Genomic DNA, 20,144 nt, shown 5'->3' with positions numbered 1-20,144 from the left:
AAATCTTTTGTCAGGCAATCATATTTCCAAGGTTTTCCTGTTCCATCTTCCCCAACAACAGGGATTTTATAATAAAGCACAAATTGTGAATGCATGTCAGTAGTATCCATCTGGAAGACACTATTTCTGCATGACCACTGCAAATAGTTTTATGGAAGTGAAGAAAGAATGGGCATGTATTATTTACTCTTAGGATCAGCAATGTGTTGCTAAGTATTAGTTACTGTTTTAAAGCTTTGCTACTTTATATCATATTAATAAAATTTATCATTACAAGCACAGTCTCTTATATGCCAAGAGTGCTACAACTCTGCTACTCCCTTTTTACAAGTCAGTTACTTCTTCATTTCACTTATGTCCTTATTTCCAAGAATATTTGAAAGTCTCTGAGGCAAACTGCTTTTTTCCAAGAGCAGGAAGATGGATTTGTTCAGTTGTTAGCATTTGTGAAACAGAAGAAGTACACTGACCAAAGCCAGGAAATTCACATGCAAGGCAAGACTCCAATTAACAAACTCCTTGTTGACCTATTCTCAATCCAAGTACCTCATTTGACTGATCTTCCTCTATTGAGAAAAAGTTTGTATCTTGCTTGAGTAACACCACACAGACAGGAAGAAATGCCGAAAGTGGGAAGAGCAATGTTCTTACCTTGGTCTATGAATCAGGAGGAGCTTTCCATATGGACAGTGCTCATCCTCTCTTTTTCTGTGCCGTTTTTGTGTGACTGGTACTAACCTCACCTGTAATGATTTCTCTGGAGCTTTACTCTCCCAGTTGAACCCCTCCAAAGGAAACTTCACTGGCTTCAGATTAGGTTCTGTAAACTGCTCCTGTTAAACCTCCAAGCTGAATTTGGAAGACTAAAAGCCTACTGTACAAACTTTTAAGTTACAGATTTGGATTGTTCTGCTATCAATTCATGTATTTCATATAATCTATCAATTAGTTGCTAAATTAGATTAGGAACTAACTTCCCTACCCCTTTGCTTTCATGCTTTGGACAATTGGCAAAAGGTACTTGTAAGAAATCTGTCTTTTCTTTCTCCGCAGGACTGTACATCAGAAAGGCCATTAATCTCCTACTAACAGAGCAGGTTTTCCTGCTCCATTTTCAATATTCTGATGATTTTCACTAGCTTCTTGGTGTTTATACATACAAATTGACAAAGAGTCTTTTTCTCAGAATAATCACCATTATTACCATTATTTCTGGTTTTTAGATTTTATTTGAATGGTGAAATAACTATTGAAAAATATTTTGGAGCCATCTGCCTCTCATGTGTCTCGAGAAATCAAATATCTCTGCGTTGCTCTGAATTATACTGCTACTATTAATATAGTCACAGTATCACCTCAATGCAGGTAAGGAAAAATAATCTCTATGGACTCTGAAGGTGGCTAATGCATCTGGAACAATATATTCAATTAACACGCAACCTACTTACCTGATAACAGCTACAGATACTGTGTTTGGTGAGAAAAGGCAATACTTAATCATTAAGCATCATTTAGAATAGGAACTACTGTTGTAATGCTAGGTTTCCCTGAGAGCTCAGTGGGGCTGCTTAGGGCAGGTCAGCCATTCTGCCCTCCTGGAGTCCTTTTTTGGGTGGCTCTGCACTCTTGCTCTGGCCAGCTATCAGCTCTACAACCCAGTGACGGCAAAGGAGGCAAGAAGAGTCTCTCCATAAGGATTTCAGAGGACCTTTAATGATTACATCTCGTCCTGGCGACCCCCAGAGGCAAAAAGACCTCGTGATGTGGGCGCAGGGGGGTTTTGTCAGCTCGCAGGGGTGGTATATGGGCGGAGTTGGGGTACAGGAACCAATAGGGAGAACCCGAGGGAGGGGCCAGGGCTAGGGGCAAGGGGGAACAATATGGGATAGGAAAAGCAATGGGTAAACAGATGACCACAAACTATTTTAAAAATTTGTTTGGTAATAGCAAGAATTCTACTCTCCTCCCAGCTGGTACTCCTTTAAAACAATTAATTTTCAGTCTCTTCTGTTTCAGATCTGAACTATTCTTTCTCCACATTACTCTGTGCTCATCTGAAATCCCGGCTGGGTTCCTACAAGCTGTGTGCAATGATGTTTCAGCGGAGTCCTTAAGCTTTGACAAGCAAGCTGCCTTTCCAGGGGCTAGCCAGTGGTGAAGCAAGTGCATGAAAACAAAGCCTTGTGATCAAGATTCAGAAGATTTGGTTCAATGCTAGGCTAGACTTTGAATCGGACATTAAGAAAGACACTTCCCCTACCTGAGGCGTATCCTGACCTGGTATAAATTGCTGTAAAGTCATAGCATCAGTGGTCCTAAGCTGCTGAGCTACTCTTTTGCCTCTGAATTCCCTCAGGTCAAGTGATGGCTTTTTTTGCATTTACTAGGGCACTGCTTGTTTTCTTTGTCCCCAGGTCCATTTTTTCCTGTGAAGGCTGTAACCTGCTTAAGGGAAGGAATTCCTTTTACTCTGTTTGTACAAGACACAGCACAACACAGAGCTGATCTTTCCTTGGGCTTCTAGGATTTATAATACTGGTTATTCTTTAATTATAATTAAATATTCTAAGCCTTTAAGAAATGAATGGTAGCTTTCCTTTAGTTTGTTTTATTTAGTGGGCTGTAAGAAAACAAGTCTGGAGTCTCAGAAACTGAAGGACAGCAGAGTGTAGGATTTGTATTGTAGATGACTGCATTTTTGTCTGCCACTGTGTATTGGCAAGATGTACAGCACCAAGGAGTATTAAATAGTTTCAAGAATAACACACTGGATGCTCAAGCACACTTTAAGGCAGACAGTTTCAAAACTCACTTTAGCAAAGGGGGAACCAAGCCACAGCCATGCTAAATGACTTATTCAAAATCATATGCTGGTGGTCTGTCTAATGGAGGCTGTATCCCAGTGCTCTCCATCAAGTCATCGAGGCTTTAGTGCCACTCAGTAGGAACCAATAACATTACCATGATTTGGACATAAAATATTCAGTATCCTTGCTCACTGGAATGAATGAATTATTTACCCGTGTTTTAGGAGCTCTTGCTGTATTTCCATAAAAGCCCTTTGCTACTGAGCACAGGTGTCGACATTCAGCTACCAGACCCACAGCCTGACCTAAAATCAGGATGAACTCCCTGCGGATGATCAGTAAATTAATGCAAAGAGGTTGAGTTCCACCTAGTGGTTACAAACGCACCAGCAGATTGTTTAGCCTGGAGGAGACTGACGGGACTTCATCGCAGTCTTCAACATCCTCCCGAGGAGCAGTGGAGGCGCAGGTACTGATCTCTTCACTCCCGTGACAAGACTCAAGGGAACAGCTGGAGCTGTGCCAGGGTAGGGTTTAAGCTGGATATCAGGAAAAGGTTCTTCACCCAGAGTGTGACTAGGCTCTGGAAAAGGCTCCCCAGGGAATGGTCACAGCCCCAAGGCTGCCAGAGCTCCAGGAGCGTTTGGACAATGCTCTCAGGCATGGGGCGGGATTGTTGAGGTGTCTGTGCAGGGCCAGGAGTTAGAATCCATGATCCTGATGAGCCCCTTCCAACTCAGCATATTGTGTGATTCTGTGTCTCTCAAATGGGTTGTTTTTATCCCATGCACCTCTCCCAGGGCCCCAGAAGCAGCTGGGCAGCCAAGACATAACATGGTTTTTACTGTGTCATCGCCACCTATTTGGTCCTTTGATTTCTGACCAGTCTTTTAGTCTTTGCCTTTCTGGGGCATTGACAGCCACACGTCTTCTGCCTATCAACTCTCTTTAGTTTTGTTCCTACTCTTGGGGCTCCTGGGCCCAGAAGCACCACGGGAGAAGAAGAGCCCCAGCCTGGTACCACAGCTGTGTGAGACGCTCAGCCCTGAAGGTAGGAAAGGAGAATAGGAAGATCCAAGTGCTTTGCACTGACAGCATGACATGTGGTGGGTCTGATTTTAAGCAGAGAACAACACAGCCTTCCCTATTGTTCTTTACAGTTTATTTCTTCATACAGCTTCCATCCTTAATGACTGGAAATTTTGTGGATTTTTTTTTTTTTATTAATCTAAACATTTACTTCGTGTTGGAGTTTTGCTTCATTTTCATTAGCTTCATTTATCCTTCTCTTTAAATTCTTATCATTTACCTCTATTATTAGCTTACTGCACAGGCTCTAAATCACAGTAATCTTTCCCAAAGAGTTGCAAGCAACTCCTGCTGATTTTCAGCATCCCACTACCTCACAGCAAGGAGGATTACTGGAAAGACCAAGGGGCTCAAGAGACTCACCATGCTGTCTTCACTGTACTATTAACTCTTGTGAATTCAGGCTTATGCTAACAACTGGTAAATTTTAGGTAATGCTTGTAAAGACTACCTGGGAGAATGAGCCACTGGTAAAAATGAGTATAGCAGATCATGCTGGGCACTGTAACAAGCATTAAGCATTAGCTGATGTCTGGAAGGCTTTAGTCTGCACAGAACTAGAGTGCTAGAAGGAAGTTGGAATCTTGGTCAATGCAGACAAAAAGAACTTAATAGGCTAACAGGAAGGAAAAGAGGAGAAAGAAGAGCAAGCAGGAAACAAGGTCAGCTGGGCTTGAAAAAGAGCCCTTTTCAAGCAAGCTAGAGAACTTGGAAGCCCAGGAAACTGCAACTAGATAAAAACACACAAGGCCTGAGGCAACACAGCGCAGATGTGGATGTGGTGCTGGAGGAGGCACTAGGCACTGCTAGCAAGAATAGCCTCTATAACACAATGCAGAATGTGCTAGACCAAATGGGAACACATCCTTTCCACACTGTTCTGTTCTCTATGTACTTGTGTTCCTGCGACTGTAGGATTGTGGTCTGAGGTTTCAAGGTGAAATCTTTAATGGAGGGTAGAAGATGATATCACTCCTCCTTCTCCCCTTATAGAATCACTGAATAATTCAGGTTGGAGGGGACCCCTAGAGGTCCGCTCACCCACTCTCCTGTTCAGAGCAGAGCCATCTTCAAGGTTAGATGGATTTTGCTCAGGACCTTGCTTAGTCAAGCTTTGAAAAACTCCAGCAGCCTCTCTGGGCACCACAGTGGTGATAGGTTCCCAAAGAGGCTGCTGGATCTCCATCCTCAGTGGGAAGAGTTTTTACCCCGTATCTAATTGGAAGATCTTATTGTTTGTGTCTGTTGCCTCTTGTCCTTTCCTTGTGCATCTTGAGAGTCTGGATCCTTCTTCTTGTAATCATTTTCTTTGTCCATGCTTTTCATAGTAGAACACACAGTAGGGTCTCACCTTCACCTTCTCTGTTCCAGGCTGGACACACTGAGCTCTTTCAGCCTTTCCTCACATGTCACATGCCAGAGCTTCAAACAGCTTGGTGGTCTCCCACTACTCTTGTGCCAGTATGTTGGTATCCTTCTTATCCTGGGGAGCCCAAAACTGGGCACAGAACTCCAACTGTGGTCTCACCTGGGCCAAGCAGAGAGGAAGGATCACTTCCCTGGGTCTGCTGGCTACATCTTACTAAAACATCCTAGGAAGCCAATGGGCTTTTTTGCCACAAGGCCACACCACTAGCTCATGGGCAACTGGTTGTTCACAAGGAACCCCCTGGTTTTTTTCTGCAGATCTGCTTCCTAGACAGTCAGCCCCAGCCTGTATGATTGCAAGGGATTACTCCCTTCCAGGTGCAGGACTTACATTCACTCATTCAACCTTCACAGGGTTACTGTCAGCCCATTTCTCCACCTTGTCAAGATCCCTGTGAATGGCAAGCCTAATTCTCAGTGTAGCAACTGCTCCTCCCAGTTTCACACAGCTTGATAAGAGTGCACTCCTCATTTAACAAGATGTTAAACACAATGGTAAATGAATTTCCAAGAGTTTGTTCCATAATCTTCTAAGAGACTGCAGTTAGAACTCAGGTTATATCCACATGCAGAGTGTTTCAACATTATTTCACTTGAAGTTTTGCATTAAGTTTTCCCCCAGTACCTCTGCTCAGAAGGGTTGAGAAAAACATGACCCAGAGCTGAATATTTCCCTTTTCTTTTCCTACTACTGACAACCATGAGAATGCCACTTGCCTTGAAAAATTTGCTTTTTTGTTTATCAGCACAAGGTCTCCTCTGGCTGACCTATGCTTACCTAGATGATTTGCACTCATAACTATGACAGCAAGGTCCTTTTTGTGTGCTTGTGTCCAGCCTTGGCAAATGACCTGAAGCAGCACACCTGCTAGAACAAAAATATGAGTGCACACAGGGAGTGTATGGATCAAATATATAAATTATCTGGGAGGCAGGTGCCCCAAATTGATTATGTTAAAGGGGAATATGACCATTACCTGTATGAAACAGATTTCAGGGAATTTCAAGGAGCTTCTTGAAACAAAGCAGTAACATGAAAAGAAGTAAAAAAGAAGCATGAAAATTTGTAACAGCTTATTATTATAACAGCTGTAAAAGGCTACTGTAAAGACATGGTCCCCCACACCCTTCTCTATAAATTTGAGAGAGATGGATTTGATGAGTGGACTGTTAGATGGAAAAAAAAGTGCTTCGATGGTCATACCCAGAGGGTTGTGGTCAATGGCTCAGTGTCCCAATGGATATTAGCGACAAGTGGTGTCCTTCAGGGGTCCATACTGGGATCAGTGTTATTTAAATACCTCCATTAATAACACAGAGGAAGGGATCGAGTGCACCCTCAACAGGTTTGCAGATGACACCAAGCTGAGGGTGCAGTGACACACCTGAAGGAGAGGCCAATCCAGAGGGACCTGGACAAGCCCCAGAAGTGGCCCATGGGAATCCCATGAGGTTCAACAAGAGCAAGTGCTGGTGCTGCACCTGGGTCCGGACAACCCCCGAGATCAATCCAGGCTGGGGATGAGCAGATGGAGCAGCCCTGGAGCCTCCTTTTCTCCAGGCTGAGCCTGCCCAGCTCCCTCAGCACTCCTGGCACTCTAGACCCTTCCCCAGTTCCATTCCCTTCTCTGGACATGCTCCAGCCCCTCAGTATCCTTGTCATGATGGGACCAGAACTGGACACAGCACCCGAGGTGCCTCAGCAGTGCCCAGCACAGAGGGCAGTCACTGCCCTCGGCCTGCTGGCCACAGTGACGCAGGCCAGGTGCCATTGGCCTCTTGCCCACCTGGGCTCATGTCCAGCCACTATCACCAGCACCCCAAGGTCCTTCCCCACCAGGCACTTTCCAGCCTCGCTGCCCCAGCCTGGAGCTGCCTGGGAGTGTTGTGACCCAAGTGCAGGACATAGCGAAAAGGTGTTTACACACATCCAGTTAAAATACTCGTGCTAGAGAAGTCTTGGATTTTCCTTCTGCATTAATTGAACTGGCACAGCTGCGTGTCCACAGCCCTTGGCATCTCATGTCCTCAAAGGCTACTGCCAAAACTTTCCCTACCTGTCCACACTGAGTACCTCATTTTTTACCTCCAAATGTTCATTCTCTGCCCTACAGATTATTTCAAGCTTTACCGCCAAAATTTTCCCTACCTGTCCACTATGGATTGCCTCAGTTTACCTCAATATTTTCATTCTGTCCCCTACAGATTAACTCAGATTTTATCCCCAAAATGTTAATTCCCCACCCCCCTCAGATTAGCTAGATTTTACCACCAAAAATTCTACTGATTACCTCTGTCTTATTCCCAAAAGGCCCATTCTGTCCCCTGCAGATTACCTCAGGATTTTCCTCAAAAATATTCTATCCCTTCCATGTTACCTCAAGTTCTACCCCCAAAATTTTCCCCACCTGAACCCTGATTAATTCATTTTTACCTCAGAATGTTCATTCTCTGGCTTATAGATCACCCCAGGTTTACTCTCAAAAATTTTGCTACCTGTCCACTACTTACCACCTCATATTTATCTCAAAACGTTCTTTTCTCTTCTCTACACATTAACTCAAATTCAGTTTCACCTGAACATGTTCATTCTCTCCCCTACAGATTACTTCATATTTTATGCTCAAAACTTTCCCTAAGTGCCCATTACTATTACCTCATTTTTACTGCAATATATTCCTTCTCTACCCTGCAGATTAACTCATATTTTACCCCTAAAATATTATTTTTCCCCATACATTACCTAGATTTTACTACCACAAAGCATCCCTGATCACCACTATCTTGTTCCCAAAATGTTCATTCTGTCCCCTACAGACTACCTCAGATTTTGCCTCAAAAATTCCTTGTACCTTACACATTACCTCAAGTTTTACCCTAAAAACTTCCCCTCTGTCCACTACTCATTTCCTCAAGATTTTCCCTCAAGATTTTCCCTTTCTGTCCATTACTCATCACCTCATTTTTTACCTCAAATTCATCATTCTCTCCCAACAGACTACCTGAAGTTTTACCCCCAATATTTTCTCTACCTGTCCACTACAGATTACATTATTTTATCTTAAAATGGTCATTCTCTCCCACAGAGATTATATCAACTTTTAGCCCTAAAATTTTCCTTCCTATACACTACTGATTATGTCATTTTTACCTCAAAATATCCATTCTCTATCCTGGAGATTATCTCAATTTTACTCCCAAATTTTCCCTAACTGTCCTCTACTGATTACCTCAGTTTACCTCAATATTTTCATTCTCTCCCCAAAAGACTAACTCAGCTTCATTCCTAAAATATTCACTTTATTCCCCTCTGCAGATTATGTAGTTTTTTTGCATTCTCTCCCCTATACACTACCTCAGTTGTTCCCTAAAAACAAGTCCCATACTTGTCCCCTGTAGATTAAGTAAGATTCTAATGCCCAAACCCTTCCATAAACTACCTCAATTTTCCCTGCAAAATGTTCATTCTGTCCCTTACAGATGACCTCAAATTTCTTCTCCAAACTATTCAGTCCCCTACTTTCTCTCAGAAAGATTCTTTTTTTCTCTCTAAAGTGCCCCAGATTCACCACCCAAGAAAGGCTGATTTTGTTTCATCTATATTAATTCAGCATTTGTCTCAAAAACATCACCCGTGCTCCCCCTCCCAATCCATTTGCTTTTCCCTCAAAAACGTTCATTCTGTCCCCTAGAAAATTACCTTAGATTTTAACCCCAAAACATCCCCTGATTACCTCAGGTTTTACTCCCAAGATGTTCCCTACTGATTACCCCAATTTTACCTCAAAATGTTCTCTCTGTCCCCTACTGATTACCTCAGATATTAAACCCAAGATGTTCATTCTGTCCCCTGTAGGTTACCTCACATTTACCAAAAAAAGTTCATTCTGTGCCTTACAGATTACCTTAGGGTTTACACCTAGATTCTCCCTACCTGTCCCCTACAAATAACCTCACTTTTACCCCAAAAATGTCACCTACTAATTAGATCAGATTATACCCCCAAAATATTCATTATGTGCCCTGCAGTTTACCTAGATTTTAGAACCCCAGATCACCTCTTTTATCCCCCAAAATGTTTATTCTGTCCCTTACAGATTAGCTCATGATTTCTTTCCAAAATAGCCACCATCCCTTACAGATTACCTCAACTTTTATCTTCAAAATTTTCCCTACCTGTCCAATACAAATTACCTCAATTTTACCCCCAAAATGTCTTCTACTAAGAACCTCATTTTTACCTTCATTCTTTCCCCTAGGGATTACTTCAAATTTTATCACCCAAATCCTCCCCACTTCTGCACTACTGATTACTTTGTTTTCATCTCAATATCTTCATTCTCTACAATACAGCCTTTATCTCCCAAATTTTTCCTACCTGCCTCCTACAGATTACCTCAATTTTACCCTGATGACACTCAGCAACTGCTCTGCTCCTCGCCTAGCTCACCACAAATAGCTATTTCTATTTCCTTCATATAGATAATAATTTCTCACATTTTCAAGCCCTTAATTATAGTTTCATTTATATATTAAAAAGTTGTATTTGTATTTTCAAGCCCAATGGATCTATTAAGAAGTTCTTATATTCTTAAGCCCTGTATATAATATGGCAGGTACGGGGGTTTATTTCGAAATCAATTTTTATATAAATTATTATTACCTGTCGATATACACATATAAATGAGAACATTAACAGGATTTAGCATTTTACACACCCTCCCTATGAATTTTCAGGCATTTTTGGGCTGTAACCACCTGGGCTACCACACTGCCGTAAAGCACTCTACCACCTCATGGCGCCACACTGCCGTAAAGCACAGCCACCGTCCCACCGTGCCCGCCACACTGCCGTAAAGCACAGCCACCGTCCCGCCGTGCCCGCCACACTGCCGTAAAGCACAGCCACCGCCCCGCCGTGCCCGCCACACTGCCGTAAAGGAGGGCCGCCGTGTCGCTGCTCCCGTCCGGAGCCCGGCGCCCTCCCTCCTGCCGTGATTCCAAAGCGCCTCGAGTGGACTCTGTGCACCTGGATAGAGTCCTCAGGAAAAGCGAATTGCGCATTTCACGTAAAACAGAGCTGCCTCCGGTCCTCTTCTGTCCAGCCCAATTCCTGCCACAGTTCTTGCCTCTTTTGATCTAGTCCTTGTTTCCCAACTCCGCCTTCCCGAGGCTTCTCTAAACTGCCTCCGTTACTCACGGGGACTCACCTGGGACAGGAGAGCCTGGATGTGCCCCTGAGTTCGGATGCTGAGTTGCCACCCCAGTTTTAATCACACTTTGCATTCCCTCGGGATTCCTGCGGCACAGATCCGTTTTTCTTTGCATCCCAATTACCTCTTAAAGAAAAAAAAAAAAAAAAAAAAAAATCTCCCTAAGAGACATTATCCTATTTTTCCTGCCTCCTACAAAATAACATAGACTGTAAAACCGTGTCGTATTCCCCATTTCCTGGCCATTTTCCTCGTCATTAATTCCTAATGAGGCCACCAGGCATTGCTGGATCGTGCCAAATATCCCCCAATTCTCCAGGACTGTCACCAACTGTGCAAACACAATACTGGGGGGGAATCCGTGGCAATGTAGCCGAGACATCACCCCAGACCTGGCAGCGTGGTCCCAGGGGGTCCCAGTTCCCATTTTAGGGGGCACAGAAGGGGGTTCCAGAGGAGATCTGGAGATTCCTGACGCGTGTCCCCCCAGCGTAACAGGCAGGTACGAGCCACGCCCCCGTCTCTGTGGATTTTGATTACTTTATAACGAGGAGTCATTGAAAAAGCACTGGGGAGAAAGACACGGGGAACACCCTCTAGGAGCGCGTCCTACAGTCCCCATAGGGGACCCAGGGCTGCCCCATAGAGACGAGACATTCCCTTAGCCCCCCCCCTCCCCCCTTCCTCCCCTCCAAGACCCCCACGGCCTCAGGGGAGGAGTCAGGCAACCCTGTAGGGCCCAGGACCCTCCACCCCATAGCCTCAAACCAAAGAACCCCTTCAAAATGACGCGCATCAGCCCCAAAATTATGGGTACTTCCCCCTCCCCCCCGTAATAAGGAGACCCCACCAAACTACTAGGAATCCTCCAAAATTATGAGGGACTCCCCCAAAATGATGGGGAATCCCCCGCAAATGACAGGGCAACTTCCCAGCATTATGGGATTCCCCCCCCGCAAAATTACTGCGCCACCCCAAAAATTATTTTAAACCCGCCAAAAATTATGAGAGAACCTCCGAATTTATGGAAACCACTGCCCAAAATGCCAGGGCACCCCAAAACTCACCAGCCCGTTGCAGTTTCCCCATCGATCGTCCGCATGTGCTGGATCCTGTCGGGGGGACTTTAGGGGTGAAATGGGGGAGGCTTTGGGGTGACCCCCCAATCTGTAATAATTAAGGGGGGGTGGGGGGATCCCTAAATGAACCCACCCGGGCGTGGCGGAGGCAGCAGCAGTACCGAGATCCGTCAGCGGGTGGCAGACGGGACGCAGACCCCATCCATATCCCAGCCGTGTCCTAAGAGTGAGCGGAGAGAAAAGTCGGGATCTAGAGAGCAATTAGTTACCAGACACAGAAAGCTAGCCACAGAGGCACTGGGAGCAGAGAGGGATGGCGATGGTGGGGAACAGCGGTCGGTGCAGGAGGAAGAGGGCAGAATGAACCTCTAGGGATAGGCAGCTGGACAAACAGATGCAAAAAGGGGAAAAATAGCAGCAGGGTACAGAGCAGAGGGGAAGGATTAAAAAGTGGGCACAGCAAGATGGATGGAGAGAGATGAAAAAAGGAAAAAGCAACGGGCTGTGCAGCAGGAAGGGGGGAATTAAAACACGGGGGTGGGAAGAAATAAGATGCAGGGAGTGCATGGGATTCAAAGCAAGCAACAGGGAAATGGAAAAGGAGAGGCAGAGAAGGAACCAGCATCACACTGTCCACAGGGCTGAGAAGGAAGAAGCTGAACCACAGGGAGCAGGACAAAGAGAGTCAGAGAAATTAAAAATACTGATGGGCTACAAGACAGAGAGGAAGGAATGAAGAAACAGGGAGCTGGAGCTGGAGCCAGGCAGAGAGAGATGGAGAAATTAAAAACAGCCAGGGGCAACAGGGTGCAGAGAGAGGAGAAGGGAAAAACAGGAATATGGAGCTGAACACGGAGATGGCAAAACAATATGACAGCAATGGGATAACAGAGGGAGAGTAAGAAATTAAAAGATAGGATAAAGACCTGACACAGGATCACCTGCACAGGAAGCACAGCAGGGAGAGAGGAATTAAAACAGGGACAGAGAGCCCAAGGTGGGCAGGAGAAAGAAAGATGGACCTCAGGGAAAGAAAGGAGGAATTAAAGATTGTGATCCAGCCCAGACTGAAAGAGAAAGAAGTAATTGATAAATAGGGACTGGGAACCAGAAAAAGGAGAGACAGAGAAAGAACACAGTAGGCCACAGGACAGAGAGGAAGGATTTCAAAATGAAGGGCAGGGAGCAGAGCAAAGAGAGAGAGAGACAGAAATAGACTCACTCCGTGCTACAGAGCCAAGCAGAAAAACCTTGAACAGGGACAATCTGCCGGACAGAGAGACACAGAGATAGGAGAAACACTAACAGGCTCCAGGACAGAGAGGGAAGAACTCCAAAATACTGCCTGGGAGCCAGAGACAGAGAGACAGCAAAGGAAGAAGCAGCCAGGGATTATAGGGCAAATACAGGGACAGGGAACCGCTCAGAGAAAGATGGAGAAAGGAGATACAAGGGAGTCAAAATTTAAAAATTGCAGTGCTGTGGGAAAGAGGGAGGAGGGGGGCAGTGGAGGGGCAGGGAGTGTCCTGGGAAAGGGCCCAGAGGACTCATCACAGCTCTCCTTCTTGGCACTGTTGGGAGAATTTGCCATTCCAGGTGTATCTTTCTCCTTCTCTTCTCCCTTCCTCTCCTGTAATTCCAGCTGCTGGGCTGTCCTCCACCTAAGAGAACAGGTGTCTCAGATCTCTTATCTCTTATTTATTTATTATCTTATAAGATAAGATCTCTTATCTTATTATAAGATCTCTTATAAGGTGAGGCTTCCCAGGCACATGACCCCCACTCCCACACTGCAGCAGTCTCACGCTGTGGTCACACAGAGGGACCCACAAGGCACAGTCACATTCCAGCTGCCAGGACAGACTGTCACACAGAGCTAGCCAGGACATTCCCGGTCTCATAGCTGACCTCCCCGTGGTTTTGCCCCTAGAGACAAACAGGTCCCATCACATCCTGAGCGGGTCCCTGGAGATGCACTTGCCCCCAGCTCCCAAGCCTTCACCTTTACACCAGCTGGTCCATCACATACACATCTACACACACTCCAGTCACTGACTATCCCCTTATTTTCCCACACTTGTTCCTTCTCTAAATTTCTCATAATAATTTCACCATTTCTTGTACAATCCCAACTGGCTTTTTCTCCTTTGGATCGTGCTCCTTTTCCTTCTCTCTGGACAGGTGCCTGGGAGGCATGTCCCTGCCCAGCCAGCCCCACAGCCCAATCCGCTCCAGGAAGGGATGTGAGCAGAGTTGATTTACCAAAATATGAATATCGATCTAATATCGGTATCCAACTGAGACGGACACAAACTATCTAACAGTTTAGAGTTAGAAAGTGTATGTTTTATTTGGCACCAGGCACTGCGTGGGATAGCTCCCTAAGATGCAGGGCCCTGATCCAAGCAAACACGACACTTTTTATTTCCAAATATTATGAATATCCAAAATACAAATGCATATTCATAACATTAATACCTCCCATTCTCCACTTCGTATAGAAATGAGCTTAAATGTCATTAAGAATGCATAGTGTGTGTCCTGAATTGAGTCGGTGGTCTTGAATTGGGTCAGTGGTCCTAAAAAAGATGAAGTAACTCATCTTCCTCATTTTGACCTTTTTGCCTTTCTGAGCTTTAACAATCCTAATTACTTTAGTGACCTCTAAGTTTCTTCTTTCATGACTTTTGGACAAGTTCCCACAAAGGGAGGAGATTGGTGATTGTCCTTGCTCTCTACAACAACTTATCAATGTTTCTACTGCTCGTTCTAAGCACAGCTAAGCAAACATGCAGATGACAGATCATCAGTTATTTGGCAATCAGTTACTAACATCTTAAAACCCATTTCAGGTCCAGCTCTCCTAACTATTTTAATTAACTCTCACTGGGCCCAAGTTCTTTCCTATTCCAACTAATCTCAACACAGCTAGCCTATAACTAAAATCTTTATGTTTCTTCTAAATCTATGTTTCAGAGACACAGTTAAAATTTACAGTGAACACTGTGTCTTCTTCCAGTCCCTGTGCTGGGGATGAGACAGTCTGAACTGACTGCAGTTACTGGGTTTGTGTGGGGCAGGCATGTCAGGTGAGAAGAGAGCTCCCACCTCTGTTACAATCCGGTATTAAACACAGAAGAGCAAAGAAAATTAAGTCTCTGCGTATAAAATGGAAAGAACTTTGAAGGTTCAAAATATACCCAAAAACGAGATTAAAACCTGCTCCGTTGCAGGGTCTGGGGAACCCCTTTGGGGGGGCCTTTGATGGGCCACGACACCCCCTTCTGCTATGGATAAGCTTTTTCCCCGCGGTGAAGGGGCCCCACAACTGGGCTCCTCTGCACAGTGGAGGATGGGTGGTCACTTCGTCTCTGACCAGAGGCTTTTCCAACACACACCCAAGGTCTCTCTCCCTCCACCCTTTGGTGCGAGCCTGGCAGCTGATAGCCTTGGGGCTGTGGTCTCCACCCTGAAGGTGCTAAGCTTGATCCCTCTGAATGTATTCTTCTCCCCCAGACCAGACCTGAGTCATTTTATCTTATCTCCATCAGCCAGCGGTGTGTAGGGCCTCACTCCGAAGGCCTGTTCAGGGTATGGTGGTATTCTCTGCAGCTTTTGTAATACAGTTTTAAAAGTCCTTCTTGAAAATGTTTAAGTTATAAACTATAACATTTCAATGTCTGACACACCTCCCACCAGCTGAACTGTTATCACATAGTTTAACAGTTTCCACAGAACAAAGAAGCCTCAAAATTATCTGGAAAGCCTCAGGCAAGTTGTAAACGCAGCCATTAGCTAAGTAAGCAAATAGTACTGAACTGGTGGAAGGCTGTGTAAGAAATGGAGGGGGGAACAAGAAAACAGTGGTCCCAGGATGTTCTGCAAAATGCTATTTGAAACAGTCTAAGGAATCCAAGGCAAGAAAAGTAGCTGGACGTGGGGCAGAGAATACCTGTAAGGTGAGCCAAAGCTGAGACCTGAAAGGCATCTCAGGAAGTTGGGTGACAACAAGAGAAACTGAACAGGTCACAAGCCAGGGGAAAAAAAAAAAAAAAGGAAAGCCGGTTTGACAGCTTTATTCCCAGGGTGTTTCGCACACTTTAGCCATCCCCGGACGGACAGAACTGCTGATGTGGTCAGACACAAGGAAGCTCAGCTGCACCAACTATTTAGAGCAGGAATAGCCTCCACGTCACATAGAGCAGGGCAGCTCCACAGAATCCAGTGTAACCACGCCCTGCACACTTCGACTGCAGATACATCAAACAAGGCAACATTTTTTTCAAAATCCATCTGCACCTAGTCAAGTTGCAGAAGTTGCATTTAGGTATGCATTCATTTCACTCACTTCCCCAGCTTTCATTCACATTCATTCAATTTATCCAACTCTGTTCACACTGTCAAAACCGCTTACTCACAGCCCCCGAGGGGTGCTGGTTTTGCCAGGATCCATGTTGCATGTAACAAAAGGGATGGGCACCAACCATCACACTCTTTCAGTAAATCTTGTGTTATTTTCCACTGGCAGTGGAAAACTGCTTTGGAAGGGTCTTGAAAGCTCGTGGGACCCAGCACTGACTGTGGCATCCGTGTGCTTAACAGTCTGGCTACTTCTGCCTCCGTGCACGTCATGGAACTTCTTTGCTCATTTTCTGTTTCCTCGTTCTATGGTCTGCTCCCAGTTAAACAAACAGGAAACATCTGACATGCTGCATCTTCCTGCCATGTCCAGCATGTCAGATGGTAGGATTTTCTGCTGACAAGTTGTCTATGCTACGGAATGCAGAACTTCTGGTTTGAGAAAAACAATTCATTTCTCAGATTGTTTCATGCCTCAAGCTGTGATTTTGGTTACTAACACAGGCCATTCTTTTAACCTTTGCTCTGCTGTTTCTTTTGGTGCTTGCACACAGCCACTTCCATTCATACTTTGTTCATACCAATCAATATTTCAGTTTCAAGTCTCTGAAAGCTGATTTTGCTTACTACAGAGTCAGCTGAATACCAGAGTCAGGGCAAACAAGGAAATACTACAGCTGCAAGTGGAGGACACCAGAGAGAAAGATTTACAGGGTAGCAAGAGGTTACAGCAATCCAGCCACAGTGGTTTTTAACTTGAAGCAAAGGACTTGATACTTAAGGCTGGAATCACTATGAAAATAACAATAATTTGGGACTCCTTGATACGGTTATCCCTTTTGCCTCACCCAGTTGTGTTGTTTGACATAAATTGGTTCTGTTTAAAGTTGCTAAGGAAGTCAATGATTTGGGCATTACCAACAAACAGGATAAATCCAGCAATGTTTCTTTGTTTGCTTTTACTCAGGCCTGATCCAAAATCCTTCCTGATTGTATTTAAGTGGACAATAGAACATGCTTGCATTTGTAGCTTCTTTCTGCTTGTGGTGCTTCACTTTACTTTCCTGCTCCATACTGTTAACACTGTTTCAATAAAGTATTCAGCAAAGCTCCTGGTAGTAATTCAGATTTCTGGGTGGATTAATGCAGAAATGTATGTTTTAACTGGAACTGGCTGAAAAAACAAAAGACAAATAAATATAAGCAAATTACTGTACAGTTTGCCTTAGTTTTTATTATTATCTACTGTTTAAAGTTGGCAATATATTGCTGACTCAATGTTTGAATTATTTGCTACCTTATCAGTCAGTCCTGAAACGACCCTGAGTATGGATCTGAGTTTTATTATCCTTGATGATCTGTTGACAACCTGAGAATGCAAATATCCACACCTAGAGCATAAACCAACCCAGAACTGTCAATTTACTTCTCTAAAGCTGTGACGTGGCAAACTCCTCCTTCTACCTCTCCTTTTCTAATGCTTTTTAAAAATCATTTCATTGGTTCGATTATCTTAGCAAGGGGACAGATATGGGGAAATATGCCCAAAGAAAAGATTCTTATATAGCCTCCAACAACAAAGAAAGAGCTTACCACAGGCAGTACCACCTGGGCCTTACTTCTGGGGGTGGTTCTCTCTGTGGCCTGAACAGTGACTGTGACTTTGTCGTTTCACATGCCTTTTAAATCAGGCATCAGCAACAGGCAACACAGGCCATTCACTTTATTTTCAAGGTTAATTTCCTGATCCAGAGGGAGCAGTTGATACTGTCCCTGAAACTTGCATTGCCAAAGGGTTTCAGTATACCTCACCCGTCTTTCGATTCACTATTTGCTGTGCTTCTTCCCCTTCCCACAGACCCTCCCCAGCCCTACTTCAGCACTAACAGGAACCTGGCACTGCTGCTTCTGTCGTGGTTTAACCCCAGCCAGCAGCCCAGCCCAGGCAGCCACTCACTCACTCCCCTACAGCGGGACTGGGGAGAGAAATCAGAAGGGTAAAAGCTAGAAAACTCCTGGATTGAGATAAAGAAAGTGTAACAGGGAAAGCAAAACCTGCACACGCAAGCAAAGCAAATGAAGGAATTAATTTCCTGCTTCCCAAGGGCAGGCAGGTGTTCATGTCCACTGTTAAAAGCTGCAAATGTTTATTAAACTATGGAGGTAGATGAGTTCTCCTCTGTGGTTGAAGGAGGATACGCTTGCAGAATTGCGCCAATATAACCGGAACCATATGAATTGCCAAAGATGTGTCTTTGCAGCTTGTAAAATATGTATTGCCAAATATGTACTGCTGCCGCTTATAAGTTATGTAAGTAAAGAGATATTATACCAAATATTGAAGAGAAAGATGAAGGTCATGAAAAGGATACAAGAGGAAGACTCCTTACTTCCTCCCAAAGCCCACCCGGAGGCAGAAAAGACCCCCTAGCAACTAAAAATACACGCGCAGAACTAACCACTAGTGAGGAAACGGAAGGACGACAGAAAGACACGAATACGGAAGTACGAAAATATAAAAACTCTGCCCACAACTAGAAGTGTGTGACAGTTGGTGGAGCGGAGACTCCCCTGTCACCCAGCGCTGCTTTTGCTCACATTCTACTTGCTTAATTATTAATAAATTCCATTTAAGAAAATTAAAGTGTGTTATTACTTGATTACAAAACTTATAACATCCACGAGAGCAGGGCCCCATCACATGTCGCTGCGTCTTGGGAAGACAAACGCTGTAACATCAAATGTCCCAGCCTTCCTCCTCCCCCCTCCCCTCTCCGTTCCTCCCTAGTATACTGAGCATGATGCCTTATGTATGGAATATCCCCTTGGGTCACTTGGGGTCACCTCTCCCGACTGTCCCTCCTCACAGCTTCCCACACACCCCAAGCCCCCTCCCCAGTGTGGCAGTACAAGGAATAGAAAAGGCCTTGGCTCTGTGCAAGCACTGCTCAGCAATAATGAAAACATCTCTATTATCATCCCTGTGTCCAGGACAGCCTCATAGCAAACAAAACACAGCCTCATAGCAACCACTTGAAGAAAATGAACCCTACTCCAGCCAAAACAAGCACAGCTTCACAGCCCTGCCAGGACACTGCTGCAAACAGCACTGATCAGCAGCTCACTGCCACTCGGGAAGAAAGAAAATTAATGGCATCACCACATAAATACTTGAGTTACTTGTGTATGCTATGTGTTTTATCCTGCATTATATGCTTAATGCCCTGTACTAGATTCATGTTGGTGTAGAGAAAGCAAAAGTTGCAAGGTGAGGAAATGTGGCTGCCTCATCCCTGGAAGTGTTCCACGCCAGGTTGGATGGGGCATGGAGCAACCTGGTCTAGTGGAAGGAGACTGCCCAGTGTATGGGGCGGAACCAGATGATCTTTAAGTCCTTTCCAACCCAAACCACTCTGCGATTCTGTAATAATAACAAGGAAACCTCACAGTCCTTTCCATCACTTCTTGCATTATTAGTTTCCTATGTGATATTCAGCCAAGAAGGCCTCGAGGCTCGGCGGATCCCTGCCCCCAACGCGGCCCGAGCCGCTGGCCCCGCCCGTGCCTTCGGTTTCGGTTCTCGTCCAGCGCGGCCGAGAGGCGGCGACGAGTCCCCGCCCTACTCCTGCTCCTGGTCGTGTTCCCGCCCCGCTACTTCCACACTCTCGCTCGCGGTCCGGTCCCAGGCGGAGGGGCAGGATGAGCGACCCGGCCGTGTTCAGTTTCCTCACCCAGACGCTGTGCTCCCATGGCGGGCGGCTGGGGCTGCGGGAGCTGCAGGAGTACGTCGGGCTTTCGGCGCCGCAGCTGCAGGACACGCTGTCGGCGGCGGGCCCCCGGCGGTTCCTGGTGGTGGAGGGCGGCACGGAGGTCCTGGCTGTGACGGACGTGCGGGTCTGTGTCCGCAAGGAGTGCCACGGCTGCGAGCGGCTGCACCTCTGCAAGCTGCACCTCATGGGCAGGTGCCACCTGCGGCCCAGGTGAGCGCGGGGGCGCGGGGAGCCTGTGGAGACGGCAGAGGGTGCCCCCCAATCCCCTCCCATCCCCCAATCCCCACACGCCCCCCAATACCCTCCCCTCCACACAAACCCCTCACAACCCCTCCAGACCTCTCACATCCCCCAAGCGCCCTCATATCCCCCCAAACCCGCTCATATCCCCCCAAACCC

The 20,144-nt window shown here is 45.6% G+C and overlaps 1 protein-coding gene and 1 long non-coding RNA gene across 13 annotated transcripts in view; one reads left to right on the top strand and one right to left on the bottom strand.

The window, feature by feature from the left end:
* The window catches only part of LOC121675203, a 37,513-nt gene that overhangs the window by 16,586 nt on the left and 783 nt on the right, over window positions 1-20,144 (bottom strand). For 2 of the 8 annotated variants that reach the window (XR_006019990.1, XR_006019995.1), the window contains 5 exons: window positions 19,707-19,978; window positions 11,750-13,277; window positions 11,605-11,649; window positions 10,535-10,663; window positions 5,171-5,424 (listed from right to left, as the gene is read on the bottom strand). This is a non-coding gene — a long non-coding RNA (uncharacterized LOC121675203). Of the gene's footprint in view, window positions 1-3,507; window positions 3,853-5,170; window positions 5,425-6,102; window positions 6,190-6,301; window positions 6,339-10,534; window positions 10,664-11,604; window positions 11,662-11,749; window positions 13,278-19,706; window positions 19,979-20,144 lie in introns of those variants that run through there. The other 6 variants (XR_006019996.1, XR_006019992.1, XR_006019993.1 and 3 more) reach the window with 5 other exon arrangements.
* Window positions 19,567-20,144, top strand: part of LOC121675199 (zinc finger CCCH-type antiviral protein 1-like) — a 26,921-nt gene continuing 26,343 nt past the window's right edge. For 2 of the 5 annotated variants that reach the window (XR_006019988.1, XM_042050378.1), the window contains exon 1: window positions 19,567-19,955. Coding sequence is in view for 4 of the 5 variants with exons in the window: in XM_042050378.1 (XP_041906312.1) it covers window positions 19,675-19,955 (281 nt within the window). In the remaining variant the exon portion in view is untranslated. The remainder of the gene's footprint in view (window positions 19,956-20,144) is intronic. The other 3 variants (XM_042050379.1, XM_042050380.1, XM_042050377.1) reach the window with 2 other exon arrangements.

This window comes from Corvus kubaryi, unplaced genomic scaffold (assembly GCF_017639235.1).
Source record: "Corvus kubaryi isolate FWS band 111438036 unplaced genomic scaffold, C.kubaryi_AGA036_p1.0 74, whole genome shotgun sequence".
Lineage (NCBI taxonomy): Eukaryota > Metazoa > Chordata > Aves > Passeriformes > Corvidae > Corvus > Corvus kubaryi.
This window is presented reverse-complemented; position numbering and strand designations above follow the sequence as displayed.